General features: G+C 40.7%; 1 protein-coding gene across 1 annotated transcript in view; it reads right to left on the bottom strand.

Moving 5' to 3' along the window:
* The window catches only part of LOC125378000 (interferon-induced GTP-binding protein Mx-like), a 34,117-nt gene continuing 18,783 nt past the window's right edge, over positions 1-15,334 (bottom strand). The window contains exons 2-14 of the mRNA XM_048392519.1: positions 14,722-14,940; positions 13,574-13,726; positions 12,995-13,149; positions 12,521-12,659; positions 12,182-12,380; positions 11,332-11,407; positions 8,287-8,409; positions 7,341-7,491; positions 5,004-5,248; positions 4,202-4,319; positions 3,051-3,125; positions 2,731-2,798; positions 1-1,410 (exon numbers count right to left, since the gene is read on the bottom strand). Coding sequence (XP_048248476.1) covers positions 1,189-1,410; positions 2,731-2,798; positions 3,051-3,125; positions 4,202-4,319; positions 5,004-5,248; positions 7,341-7,491; positions 8,287-8,409; positions 11,332-11,407; positions 12,182-12,380; positions 12,521-12,659; positions 12,995-13,149; positions 13,574-13,726; positions 14,722-14,940 — 1,943 coding nt within the window. The 3' untranslated portion in view covers positions 1-1,188. The remainder of the gene's footprint in view (positions 1,411-2,730; positions 2,799-3,050; positions 3,126-4,201; positions 4,320-5,003; positions 5,249-7,340; positions 7,492-8,286; positions 8,410-11,331; positions 11,408-12,181; positions 12,381-12,520; positions 12,660-12,994; positions 13,150-13,573; positions 13,727-14,721; positions 14,941-15,334) is intronic.

Below are 15,334 nucleotides of genomic sequence, written 5' to 3'. Positions count from 1 at the left end.
TCACAATTTTAACCTTTAATTCATAAATACTGCCATAACGTTAAAACACAACTACTTTCATTTCAATATTAAACTGCTGACCGTGAACGGCATTTCTAGTAATACCTTGCTGGTCAGGGTAAGTCATCATAACAGTGCCCGAATGTGTTGTCTGATCGTGCAACCTAGAAACATTAACATTGGGCATTCACAACGACAGATATGGGCTGATTCTCTCACCCCTTTAGCAGTATTGCTACCATATGAAGACGCGGAACACACAAACTTTCCTTCGCATTGTGTACTACATAGTACTATTACAAATAAATTGTCCAATAATCCGGATATATCAGATGCATTGCACATATTTTCTTTGAAAATGGGATCAACATGATCTTGTCAAGGTTAAAATGCCCTCCTTCAGTATGCCACAGCCACATACACAATCGTGCAGTCGTGATAATGCATCAATTCAACACTTAAAAACGCAGAAACAAATTTACAATCAGTTACAGTACATGTACAATTATATCAAACAAACAAAAATGGTATTGGTCGTGGTTACATGAGCAAGCATTACGCGACATGGAATGTGTATTACGTCTTTGTCTGTTGCAGGAGGCATACAATGCAAGTGTTGGCCGTGCGTGTGCTAACCCAAGCACTGAGACATATTGCCTCAGTGTAACATGAATACCCCACTCATCCACAGTATACTGGCTCCGAGCCGACCAGTCCTTGTTTAAGCCCCTTAATGTCGAGCGCCAGGCAGGGCAACAACAAATATCATCTTTTAACGTCATTTGGTATTGACGCGACCTGGTATCGAACCCCCGACCATCCGCTCTCTGGGCAGACGCTCTATCCACTGGACGGTTTTATGGGACCCACCATATTAATATTCAGGGGGTGGGCTTGTTTTTCTTCGGGTAAAGCCAGGATTTGTTTTCGGTAATGTTTTAAAAGAAGCCCTTCCTTCCTCTTGTAGGAGCTGCCGAGTAACTTAGAAATTTTTCAAAACACACCTATATCAGGATAGCGACTAACTTTCTGGTTTCAACTTCTGAGGAAAATAAATATGTTTCCATTTTTTCAAAGAAAAGTACTAAATCCCATCCCCAACTAAGGAATTACAAAAAAAGATGTTCTGGACAATGATGACTGTTGACAGAAACAAAGCGACACAGCAAAGATTGACATTTAGAAATGCTAGATTTTGTCAAGTTCTTCCTCCGCCAGCTGGAGTCTCTCGAGACGAGACTTGCATTCTCTCCTCGTGTAGGCCATGTCTGGATCTTCCTGGATGTGAACCATGGTTCTTTCGTCAGAAGCAATGTCCATCAGCAGGATACGCATATCCTCAACCTGTTCCCGGAACATGTGCTGTTGAATGATCATGGGGATGACATCACAGAGACGCCGTGCAGCAATCTGCAACAAATGTACACGAGGATTGGTACACTCAAAACAGCAATACTGACACTTTGAGAACACTTTGAGAACAATCTGAAACAAATGTGCACGAGGATTGGTACACTCAAAACAGCAATACTGACACTTTGAGAACACTTTGAGAACAATCTGAAACAAATGTACACGAGGATTGGTACATCCAAAACAGCAATACTGACACTTTGAGAACACTTTGAGAACACTTTGAGAAATGCAATGCAAATACTCCAAGTAAAGTGAGATTATTGATCAGGTCCCAAACCTGAAATCCTTTAGAATTTGGAATCAATTGTGAATATGTGTAAAAATGAATGTTTTTAATCCATTGACATTCTGTAAATATCCAAGGAATTGAGGCCGCACATGGAATCTGATTCCTGCCTGACCTATTTGACTTATTTTACCATTGAATGAGAACTGTCCTATCCTAGGGAAAGTATATGCCAAATTAAATTAATTATAAATACACAAACTTAGTTTGACATCCGCTAAACGAGTTCCCGAGGGCCTTTTGAAAGAAATCAAAGACGAATAATCTGTAATATGTGTAAGTGTTAGTGGAGTGAGTATGGTTTTACGCCGCTTTTAGCAATATTCCAGCAATATCACGGCGGGGGACACCAGAAATGGGCATCACACATTGTACCCATGTCGGGAATCGGACCCGGGTCTTCGGTGTGACGAGCGAACGCTTTAACCACTAGGCTACCCGACCGCCCCCTAATATGTGTAAGTTGTGTAGTAGGCATTAAAAAAAATCCTAAAAATCATGTGCAGATAATTTGATACTGTGGGGCGGAGTAGGGGTGGGAATATAATATATGATATAGATGTGTTTTGAAAAAATATCTAAGTTGCTCGGGAGCTACTACCAGAGAAGTACGTGTTTTTGAACAATACCGAAAACATATCCTAGCTTTAACAAAAAAACAGGCCCATCCCCCTGAATATTAATTTGGTGGGTCCCATAAAACTGTCCAGTGGATAGAGCGTCTGCCTAGAGAGCGGATGGTCGGGGGTTCGATACCAGGTCGTGTCAATACCAAATAACGTTAAAAGATATTTGTTGTTACCCTGTCTGGCGCTCGGCATTAAGGGGCTTAAACAAGGACTGGTCGGCTCGGAGCCAGTATACTGTGTGTGAGTGTGGTATTCGTGTTAAACTGCGGCAATGTATCTCAGTGGGCACACACACACACGCAGTGTTAATTACAAAATGAGTGACCTCGGCCTTGAGTATGAGCTTATCGCATGTCTTATAAAGAGGCTTTCTTCAACGAACAACACATAGCAATGTACCTGGCAATAAGATCTTAGACTCAACAATGCCTTGCCGACACCGTTCACATCTTCTTCCGTTATGCCTACTGAAACATAGAAACATTCTCAAGAAAACGCAGCTCATCCAACGTAAAATCGTAATCGTATCGTACACGCACATACAGTATCAGGTGGGGGAGCTTTAACGAGTACATTATTTCTATATACACCATACGGGCGAATGCGTTATGATTAAACACGTGACAACAAAACTAAGATTAGATCACAGTCGCAAGGGCCAAAGTAGAAAATACAGTCTGGTGTACTAAATGCTGTATATGACTACGCTATCACAGCACCTGAACTTGGCAGTGTCATTCCTCTCCTCTCTTCCTCTTCTTTTTCTTCCTTTCGTTTCTTTTTCTCTTCTGTTCCTAGAACGGAAAATAAAAGTTAGCGTAAGGACTGCATTAAATGTTGATAAAGATGCGTGTATAGTTACAGATTGAGCATTTTTGGTTTGCCAGAACTTTATTTCCAAGGAATTTGTCCAATTTTGGTAAAATTGTGATAAACTTGAAAGATTACTTATACTGCCAAGAATCATTACGACTCATTCACTCCTGGAGATATAAACATACATACATGAAGATGATGATGATGATGATGATGATGATGATGATGATGATGATGCCTACCATGGTAAAAGAGCCAACTTCCTCAGACATATCACACAATGTAGAACATGCAAAGTCAATAATTTTCACCACACAGTACTCATCTACAAGCACAGTAAGAATTAAAAATCTGAAGTTTGACACAGGGCTTTACGAAAGTACCTACGAACTGTTATTTAAATATCAAATATATCGATAGTCGTCAGTGATTACTGACACAGCGCCCGTGCTTGTGGGTTTCACCGAAGTGGTAAACGTCTGAGACCTGCATTACTTCGGGCTTTCCTCCCACATTAAGCTTTAAACTGACACGCCGTGATATAACTGGAATAACGTTAAAAGCGGTGTTAAACCCAACTCACTCACTGACTGGCACAGCGCTTTTAGAAATTACCGAGAGAATCTCTCCAAATTAAACATCGATCGATATAAGATATATCAACACTATTCGCTGAAGGTAGTGATCATATTTAGCTTTCACGTATTATCCACAACCAGTCATACGAACATTATTCAAACCTTGAAAATCAAGTTTGTTTCATCTGTCAATTTTAAGGAGCACAACAACCCCAGAAAACAATCTGTGAGCATTTAACAAATCATCTCATGTCTCTTTGATGACGCACGCTGCATCGTGGTTGCGGAATAAGCAGTGGCAAACCAGGTGAATATAGACATATTGCTGACGTTGGTTGGTTGGTTTGCTGTTTAACGCCGCACTCAGCAATATTCAAGCTATATGACGGCGGTCTGTAAATAATCGAGTCTGGACAAGACAATCCAGTGATTGACATCATGAACATCGATCTTCACGGGTTCATTGCACCACTTACGTAACTCGCTCCTATACGTATTATCCTGGGAGTACACCAGATTCTCCATCGTGAAATACTTCTGTATTTCCTCTTTGCAGTCACCATGAGTGTCTTTCTTTGTCCTCATGATAACCTCCTGAAATATGTCGAAAAAAGAAATATTTCAAGAATAACAATATGGCATGCATGTTACATGTAAGATGTCCACAGCTGGGGAAAACATCATATGTCCGACATCATGAGGAGCTGGATAACAAATATTAACCATACCATCGGGGACACAAATCCTTTACGATTTCTTTCTTATGATGATGGAAATGGGTTTGTCGCTTATATTTATACTCAAACAAGCAGCTTGACAAAAATCTTTCGAAGACCAAATGTAAATGTATTTATGATTTTACACGCCCTTCAACATTGGTGACTTATATTGTACAAAATAGTTGACGTTATTACAGATATCGTTGGAATTTCGTTTCTTAAAATCCGCATGACCCTTGTCGCCCTATTAGTGTTGACATCAGGTAGCATCATTCTGCATAGACCGCCACTTTGAGAGGCAATGGTGTCATCAAACAGTCAAATTATGTCATGTGTCAAAGTGCAAGGAACAATCAGTCAAGTCGGAATATTTCAAGATGCAGAAAAGATATGATAAAGATGCTATCACAGTTTGCCAAACATCGTTCAGTCAATATTAATAAAACTTATTTGTGCTGACGTAATGCAATATGACGTATATTCATTTGTCGTCTTAACTGATTTTGTGAAAGAATACGGTTAACTATAGAAAAAGAATAAATATATATGTGTTAAACACCTTTGCTCTCTGTGCAAAATCAGGGAATTTCTCGAAACACTTTTCTGCTAGTATATTTAGGATGCCTATTGTATTGCGATGTACGTCGTCGAAACAGCGAAGTGCAGGTACTTCCAGTTTTGAGATGTATTCCCGGGCATAACTTTCCACAAGTTCAAATTTGCCTAGAAAATTACAGAACTCTCGACCTCGAGAACATTCCATCCTCTCTTGTAGATCGTTCTTCACCTTCGGTTTCTTGATATCTGGAAAATACGTACAATTATATGTCATTCCCTGTATCTTGTCTCGGGTTATTACATAATTGGGGTCCGGTTGATCTAATTCAACCACGTTTAAAGTTCAAAGAACCTGAGAACCAATTTTCGTCATTGTCATCGGAGTTTAACTAACTGTTTTAACGATTACATGTGGATCCGATTGGTCAAACCAGATTAAACCATTGTACACGGGTCGGAATAACCAAATTAAGAACCTAGGCACCTAAAAAGTTTAATAATATTTCAAAAGATATTAAAGAACACTGTGTTTTTTACCTACATGGTGCACATGGAAGTGTTCCTTGAGCATTTCGAACCCATACCACATGATCATGAATTCATGTATATTAATCATTTCGGAGCAATTCAAACAAGCATATAAACTGACGTCCAAAAGAAACTTTACCAACTGAAAATATAAATTTCAGACAAATTATATTTTTTTTCGATGAAGTCCATCTAAAACACATATTAAGCTAAATACAACAATAGTGTATGCAGAAAATGTGAATTGTCTGTTACATGTTTGCGAGATAACACGCGAAAAAAGTGAAAAACACGTGCACCAAAGACAACTGCAAATGCACGTGCGGGTATTAAAGGTATTAGGGTATTAAACTATTGCAACGGCAAGTCAGACATCCACAGTGATAGAAAAACACAAAAGAAATGACACGACTCACAGTCGAACAACGTGAACGAGCCTTGGATATGGTACAGATGGGAGCCACCCACGCCCATATTGCACGAACCTTCGGTTGCTCCCGTGTTGCCGTTACCAACTTGATGCAACGTTACAGACAGACAGGGAGGACTGCTGACAGGCCAAGAACGGGCAGACCCAGGGTGACCACGCCCCATGTGCCTTGGTGCAAAACGAGTGTTACGTTGCCTCCAAACACGTATTCGACCATCAACAGTTCGTAGCAGCATTCGACACTCGTCAGACCAATGGATCCTTCTCCAGTTGGCCAAGTCTCATCGACTACGGGCACGACACCATATCAGACGATTCCGCATGTGCCTCTCAGTCAGGTGCGGTTCTGGCGTCATAACAAGCCGCCCTTACGGTCATCATCGAGAGTCTCTGATGGGTAATCCAATGCAGTCTTAAATCTGTTGAAGTGGCAAATGGATTTCGTCTGACTATCCTGAAAAGACGTCTATCCTCCTGTTAGAGGTCTTTCTTCGCCTACCAAATCGATGCCTGTCATTGCCATCATTGGTTTGACCATGTTTGACAATCAACCGAGTGATAACACTGTGATGACGACCCATTTGTCTTGCAATGGCCCTGCATGACATGCCAGCATTTTTCATGCCTATCACTTGCCATCTTTCAGCGTTCGTTAACTCTCTCCTCGCCATGGCTGATTTTCAGCCTCTATTGGAAGGGGAATCTCACACAGGAGCAAAATGCAACCACGTGTTTGAAACTTGAATTTCACTATTTATAGGGTAGGGGAACTGCAGCAACACGTAAAGAACGCTTTCCTTGTGGTATCTGGACAAATTTGGGTTCATGAAATTATGGAAGCCTAATTCAGTCATACATCATCATATTTCGTATTTCTCATTCCCACAAGTGAAAAAAAGAGACTATGAATATGGTGGCGCCTAACTTTTGCTCATGTGAAAATATTATTATTGGGTTGATTTTTCTTACAGTTTACCTTCGTTTCTCCTGATTCTTATAATTCACCACGCTCACTGTGAAAATGTGCACATTTCTGTCACGTTTTGTACTGTACCAAGTACTGTCCAAAACATATTTATTGTTTACAGAAAATTATCTTTAATTATCCCTTCGAAGATGACACTTTGTATAAGGCACATTCAAATATATCAAACAATCTCACCATTTTCACTCACGTACAATATTTCATTATTCTCGCTAGTGCGGTCAGAAACAACAATCATTTTCAAGTCGTTTGTGTGAACAGTTGGAAAACACGTTCGCTTTCGCGACGGAATGCATAGTATGAAGCAATATTGTGCAAAGTCAGAGAAACCTTTAGTGTCGCTAAAATGTAAAATGTCTTTTGAACGTTTTAAAATAGTTTGGCATTATACATACCTGGTTGTTTCTGAGCAGCGATTTTAGACAACTCTACGAAAGACCGGCGGGCACTGCTGTAGAGGCTGTTAATCTTTGGTGGAAACTTCGGGTCATCCCAGTGTTGTCCAGTGGTCAAAGCGGTGGTAATTTTGATAAACTCGGTGACCATCTGTCAAAAACATCTCATCTCTAAAGGATTTTTTCTTCTTGCACGCTTCCTTTAATCGATTTATGTATTTGGGGAGCATGTGAAAATATTTTAAGGATATGAGGTGAGGTGAGGTGAAATTGGGTTTAACGTCGCGTCCAAAATTATTGCACTTATATAGCGACGTGCATGCACGTGTGTTTGTGTGTGTGGCTGCTTGTACTAGACCGGACTGATGCCGATTGATAGTGCTAGCCCACTGTATATACCATGCCGCAGTTTAACATGAGTACCCCACTCATACACAGTATACTGACTCCGAGCCGACCAGTCCTTGCTTTAACCCCTTAATGCCGAGCGCCAGACAGGGTAACATCAAGTACCATCTTTAAACGTTTTTTGGTATGACGCGGCCGGGGAACGAACTCCGGACCTTCCGCTCTCCGGGCGGACGCTCTTCCACTAGACCATGGAGGCGGTCTTTAAGGATATGAAAACACATATACAATATTTAAGGGAAATTAACCAACTAAACTGGCTGGCTTGTAAACGGTAACAGTTTCTACAGCACTGTCCTTTAATAGTTAAATCATAGGGCACAACGTTATTTTCATAACAGTTTACTTCGTCGTTAATCATGGATTAATTTATAGTTGTAGTTAATTTTACTCAATAGATACTGGACTACCGCGCGAAAAGACGTTAGGGTAGAATTTCATGATACCCCACACGGGGTGTAGCCAGTTTCTCATAATATGTTTCTGATGTGGCAGGAATATTTCTAAAAGGGGAGTTAAACCCCACTCCCTCTGTTACCTGGAGAGCCATCTGCCGCTTCTCTGAGGCTGTTTCTGGCGGATCCCCACCAAGTTCATGTAAGTCACGCTCCGTCTCAAGAAGTTTGTCGCGCACATCCTCCTTCAGTACCGGTAACAGTTTCTACAACATTGTTCATGATGAGCAGTTTTAACTTGAACCCTGTGTCTCAGTTTGTTTGTTTGATTGTTATTTAAGGAATCACTCAGGAATCTTCCAGCTATATGACGGCGTTCTGTAAATAATAGTATCTGGACATGACAATCCAGTGATTGATGTCATGAGCATCGATCCATGCAATTGGGATACGATGACATGCATCAACCAAGTCAGCGAGCCTGACCACCAGATCCCTTGTCGTCGCCATTCACTTCCAGTTTAAAGACATCAATTCCTGTTTTCGAACACAAAAGGCACCATGCCTCTAGATACCTAAACACACTTTTGTACACTTTAAACCACACGGTTAATATAATAATTTCCGCTTAGGGGGGACAACAACGTAATTTATTAACATATCGTACAACCACAGGCACTTGTTTCAGTACTCAGAGTCAAGAGGAAGAACTTCTTCTTTGCTTTGCTTTGCTTTGTTGTTTAACGACACACTCAGCGATATTCCAGCTATATGACGATGGTCTGTAAATAATCAAGTCTGGACAAGACAATCCAGTGATTGATATCATGAACATCGATCTACGCAATTGGGATACGATGACATGCATCAACCAAGTCAGCGAGCCTGACCACCAGATCCCATTAGTCGCCTCCTACGGCAAACATTGGTTGCTGAAGACCTATACTACCCGGGATCTTGACGGGTCCAGGATTACTTCAAGAATGAAAGTCGCCCAAAATTTCAACTTCAATGTCCAACCCTTGGAATAACATTTCCAAAGTTTCATCTTCCTACAGTTAAGTCCTGCTCAGTTATCGGATATAAATTATTTCTTTAAAAATATTAATTTGGAGAGTCACATGTTTTCAAGAACATTACCAAGGGTTAAACAGTATGAAGACCAAATATCTTAACCCCAGTTGGAATGTTAGGAACAGAGCATATGCAGCAGGTAACGGTGATCCAGATACTAATATTTTCATAAGGATGAGGGGGCGGTCGGGTAGCCTAGTGGTTAAAGCGTTCGCTCGTCACGCTGAAGACCCGGGTTCGATTCCCGACATGGGTACAATGTGTGAAGCCCATTTCTGGTGTCCCCCGCCGTGATGTTGCTGGAATATTGCTAAAAGCGGCGTAAAACCATACTCACTCACTCACTCACTCATAAGGATGACATCGTTTGTCATTGGCAGGTATTCAAACACATAACTCCTACATATACAAATCTTCAAAATATTTGTAGGAAGCGTCATTGAAAAAAACACATGGCAAAACATACTTTTGATTTACCTTCGAAATGACCATGACCACTTATGGAGAAGCATTTAAGTTCATTTCATTGACATATAATAAATGTTCCGTGGGTTATCAGTTGGCTATTTCAAGCGACAGCCTTCTGTGTGACCTTGATGCTTGTCATGTATGAGTAATGTCTTATTATAATTAACTACCCAGAACAATATAGAAAATACAATAAACTACGGTTATAACGAACTCAAAGGGACTACTATTTTTAGTTCGTTATAACCGTAGTTCGTTATAAGCATATATACAACATAACTACAGCAAATAGTTTTGACTAAAAAGTTAGTTCGTTATATCCGTCAGTTCGTTATAAGCGTGTTCGTTATAACCGTTGTTTACTGTATTGTTTTGATATGAGAAATAGCCGAGATCTCCAAGCACTACGACAATCCAAAAATAAAACGTCTGCGACAGCGTTCGATGGCACATTCACATAAAAACATAAGGCATTCTCATTAGAGGTTATAAGACTTTATTAGTACAAAGATGTAGAGATTGTTTTTACGAAACATTGGGGCAAAAGAAAAAAAGAGAAGCTTTGCAACATTTTCTTATGTTCATTACGTTCACAAGAGGTTGAAACCCTGGTGCCAGTAGTTCAAAAGATCACGATTTTAAAACTTTTTGTGAAATTATATTTTTGAAAGTAATAACAATTTTTTTTTTAAATCTTACAATGCAATTACAATGACTTTAATGAGAAAAAATGTTGTTAGTTCAAAGAAGAAATGTCAACTACTTCAGTCAAGCAGTGTCAGAGGAGAAGTGTTTAAGAGCATGGTAAATGTTCAAATGTCTTTTAACCTGAAGCTCAGTGTCAGTGTAATATTAGTCTGTCACAAGAAGGATACCCTCTTTGAATTGTTGTTTCATAATAAGAAGCAGGTCCCCATCCCTTGCCATTGCCTCGACGACCGATGCAATACCCGTTTTAGCGTCGGCTAGCCAAAGTTTGTTTGTTTGTTTGTGTGTTGTTTAACGCCGCACTCAGCAATATTCCAGCTTTATGACGGCGGTCTGTAAAATAATCGAGTCTGGACCAGACTATCCAGTGATTGACATCATGCGCATCGATCCACGCAATTGGGACCGATGACATGTATCAACCAAGTCAGCGAGCCTGACCACCCGATCCCGTTAGTCGCCTTTTACGACAAGCATAGTCGCCTTTTACGGCAAGCATGGCTAGCCAAAGAGTTTTTTAAAGGATAACTGACAAACATGTGCAATTGACAAACCTGAGGGGTCTGACGTCCGTGGGCAGTTTGTGTCTGCTTTAAATTATTTCGAGAGTTTCTCCTACATCAAAAGGTGTATATCACACTGGCGAAGCTCTACCTGGACCATCCTATTCAGAGCCTATCCCCATTTCGTTCTCAAGTTAAGTAGGCTTTTCATGGCATTCATAAGCGAAAACCTACTTCACGCATGCAACGTTTCAGGTACGATTCAGACAAAAACTGTAGCTGGACAAAAATAACAATAATTGCCAAAAAACTATTATAAGTTATTCCGAATACCGCATACTTGCTGCAGATCAAAATGACAGCTCGGAAATGCAGCGTCAAACGTCTTGTGTAAGTGCGTAAACAAAGTAAATCAAACTATTTTGTTATACACACCTTGATGTGTTTCTTCAGCTCACGTGACAATCTCATTGATAAGTTGGGGATTCCCCACTGAGATGGTCGCAAGGAGCTGGAACATAGGAAACATACATGTAACTCATAAAATAACATGACTGTTTAAATAGGTATAATGTTACCCTGGCTTACTTTTATATAGCACTTTTCATATTTATCCCCATCTTGCAAGTAAACGGCAGTCGATGGTTGAGCGCAATCACACCCAGTGTGATCCTGATTATAACATACTGGTCTTTACTGTAAAGAATGATAATGTACAAAGTCTAGATGTGTCACTTGCCTTTCAATGTGATGATTGCACTGCCTACAAAGTGTGACCCGTGAAGATCCGGTGTAGAATAGGTCTTCAGCAACCCATACTTGCCGTAACAGGCGACTATGCTTGTCGTCAAGATAGACACAATTTTATGGATAAAAACTTCTTTAATACTGGCAAAATCGACGTTTCGGTATAGATCCTTATACCGTTGTCAAGCAAGACACACATTCAGTCTTGTTTGACAACGGTATAAGGATCTATACAGAAACCTTGCTTTTTACAGTATTAAAGAACTTGTTATCCACAAAATTGTGTCTCCCTTGTCAACCGTCAACATGTAAAGCCTAGCAAACAATTTATACTTGCGTAAAAAGCGACAAGGGGGATCGGGTGGTCAGGCTCGCTGACTTGGTTGATGCATGACTTGTCATCGATCCCAATTGCGTGGATCGATGCTCATGATGTAAATCACTGGATTGTCTGGTCCAGACTCAATTATTTACAGACCGCCGTCATATAGCTGGAATATATCTGAGTCCGGCGTAAACAACGAACAAACAAACAAACCTAAAATGTCTGTGACTTTTAAAGAAATCTTCTTCTACTTCTAGCGCCTGTTTCAAGGATTGGCCGTCCGATATAGCCTCCTGGCCTCGACACTTGACAATAATGTAGCCCTTGGACAGCGTGAACTCCTTGTTGTTGAGGATCCTCACCACGCCCGACTCGGCTCCCTTGTCCAGCAAGTCCGGCTTTGTTAGAACTCCTGTGCAGATACATTTTAATATTAAAATCCCATTGATAACATATGTACATGAAAGTATCAACACAAACTTAGAGATCAATATCATTTAAATACATTTTCTGATTGCCTTTTTAAACATTAAACGAAAGTGATCAACCTACCAAGAGTTCTGCCACCTTCGGTATCAAACTCCTTTGCCATTTTGAGTGCCTCACATGTGGCTATATCCACATTACACTGTAGAACAGCAAGGATGATAGTCTCCTGGCGTCCAATGTATCTACGGATCATATTTTTAATCTGAAAAAAAAGATAACTGATATATTAGTACTGCAGATCATAATAAATATGTAACAAAAACTATTTAATCTTCTATTGCTGAGAAGATGTAGATCATAGTTTAAAACATACCGGGTGTATTATATATTGCGCAACTATGCTATGAACATTCTCGATTCTGATTGGTTTACCAGTGGTTTAAAATGACAATATTGCCCATCCGATACCTTTCGATGTTTAAAATAACAATTTCCAAAAATCTTTTTATCAATTTTATTTTAACAACGGTACGGAATAAATTTGGTAAAATATGGTATTACGGCAATTTGAAAGACATGATAGTGATGACGTCTTACCCTCGCTTCAATATCAAACGGCTGACCCTCGACGGCGTTCCTAGCAATACCTGGCAGGTCTATGACGGTAAGGTCAGGGACATCTGATGACGTCACTTCCAGAGTAATGAGTTCATCACTGATGCCCTTCGCACTATCTGTCATTTCTATCTGAGCTGTACGGAACATACCAATAGCACGTGTCAAGACAGCGGTCTATAGTCCTTAAGGGGCGGTCGGGTAGCCTGTTGGTTAAAGCGTTCGCTCGTCACGCCGAAGACCCGGGTTCGATTCCCGACATGGGTACAATGTGTGAAGCCCATTTCTGGTGTCCCCCGCCGTGATATTGCTGGAATATTGCTAAAAGCGGCGTAAAACCATACTCACTCACTCACTATAGTCCTTAAAAATCAGATGTTTATTTTCATTGCATAAGTAAATATATACGTAGTTAAATAGGCGCTGAGAAGTAAAAATTAATTCATTCTGTCTGAATGAATCTTATTACATTTAATCAATTTATTTAATTGTTTCACAAAATGTTGTTGAAGTAATGTTCACTCAACCCAACAAACATCGATATACTTAATTGTTTCAAACCTTTCCGCACGAGTTCTCCGACGCTCTCTCTGTTCAGAATGATTTCCTCATGGGCCATGTCATGCATGTCCTTGTACATTATCTTTCCCTCCCACATGTCCCCATCCTCTGAATGCTTCATCCGCATCTCCAACGGGCACCTTGTTACTATACCTATAAACATTTTGAATATTATCACATGTGGTTGATTACCTCGATTTTGTTTCTGTTCTCTAGGACTAAAGTTACTGGATCAATATTTGTCAAAGGCAATGTCGCGCAATCATTCCAGGTCATTAGCACACAATATTGTGTGATCAACGTTCCTTATGATGAAGACCGCCTCCGTGGTCTAGTGGTAGAGCGTCCGAGAGCGGAAGGTCAGGGGTTCGATCCCAAACCGCGTCATACCAAAAGACGTTAAAAGATGGTACTTCTTGTTACCCTGTCTGGCGCTCGGCATTAAGGGGCTAAAAGAAGGAGAGGACGCCTCGGAGTCAGTATACTGTGTCTGAGTGGGGTATTCATGTTAAACTGCGGCATAGTATCTCAGTGAGCTAGCATAATAAATCGACATCAGTCCGGCCTAGTACAAGCAGCCACACAAACACACACACGTACATGCACGTCGCTATGTAAGTGCAATAATCTTGGACACGACGTTAAACCCCTTTTCACCTCACCTCCTTATGATGAACGAATTGGTTGAAGGTTATTCTTGGAATTGGCTAGATTCAGGCATGATCAAGGGAATTGGACTTTTGAAACTGCTCAATATGATTTCTATGACTATTGACTTGTGTTTAAATATATCTGGAAGATGGCTTATAGACAGAATACCCACAAATAACTCTGTTCTCTGTACATTTGTCCAAGTTATCAACAAACAAATCTCGGTCTCAGGTAATACCTATGTACATCAACCTTCCGTACATCATATTTAGCCTTCTTAGTCTAATTGTGTTGTTTTGCATAACACCTGCCTCTGAAACACAAGGGCGGTCGGGTAGCCTAGTGATTAACGCGTTCGCTCGTCACGCCAAAGACCCGGGTTCGATTCCCGACATGGGTACAATATGTGAAGACCATTTCTGGTGTTCCCCGCCGTGATATTGCTGGAATATTGCTAAACGCAGTGTAAAACCATACTCACCCACTCTGAAACTTACCCGTTCCTCTTGGCAGTTGAACGCCAGAGATTGCTTCAAGAACAGAGCTCTTGCCGGCACTCTGGTCCCCGATGACGGCGACGGCAGGGAGGTTGATGTCACTGTCCAGACCATACCCTCGGAGTCTGTCCACCAGGTCTATCAGAGGGCGCACCTCAGCGTCGAAGGACGAAGCTAAGGCTTTAGTTCTCTCCTCTGGCGACACTATAGTCTTTAGCTCTGTGAAAAGGATGACAATTTATCAGTGAGTAATTGGGGTTAACGCCACATTATCAGTATTTTAAAGGATCATGTTTAATGGCATTGCTTCCGGATTAAACAAAAGTCTTTTGCAAATATTGACCTTGAAAGAAATAAAAACAAGCTTGTACCTTCATTGTTAACAAAGTACAATAGCTTCCGGTTTAAGCACACCATTGCTGCCAAATACGGAGACTATGCTTGTCGTAAGAGGCGACTAACGGGATTGAGTAATCAGACTCGCTGACTTGGTTGATGCATGTCATCGATCCCCATTGCTCATGATGTAAATCACTGGATTGTCTGGTCCAGACTCGATTATTTACAGACCGCCGTCATGTAGCTTGAATTTTGCTGAGTGCGGCGTTAAACA

This window comes from Haliotis rufescens, unplaced genomic scaffold (assembly GCF_023055435.1).
Source record: "Haliotis rufescens isolate VD_foot unplaced genomic scaffold, xgHalRufe1.0.p SCAF_11, whole genome shotgun sequence".
Lineage (NCBI taxonomy): Eukaryota > Metazoa > Mollusca > Gastropoda > Lepetellida > Haliotidae > Haliotis > Haliotis rufescens.
Note: the sequence above shows the minus strand (reverse complement) of the source record. Positions and strands in the feature narration are given on the sequence as shown.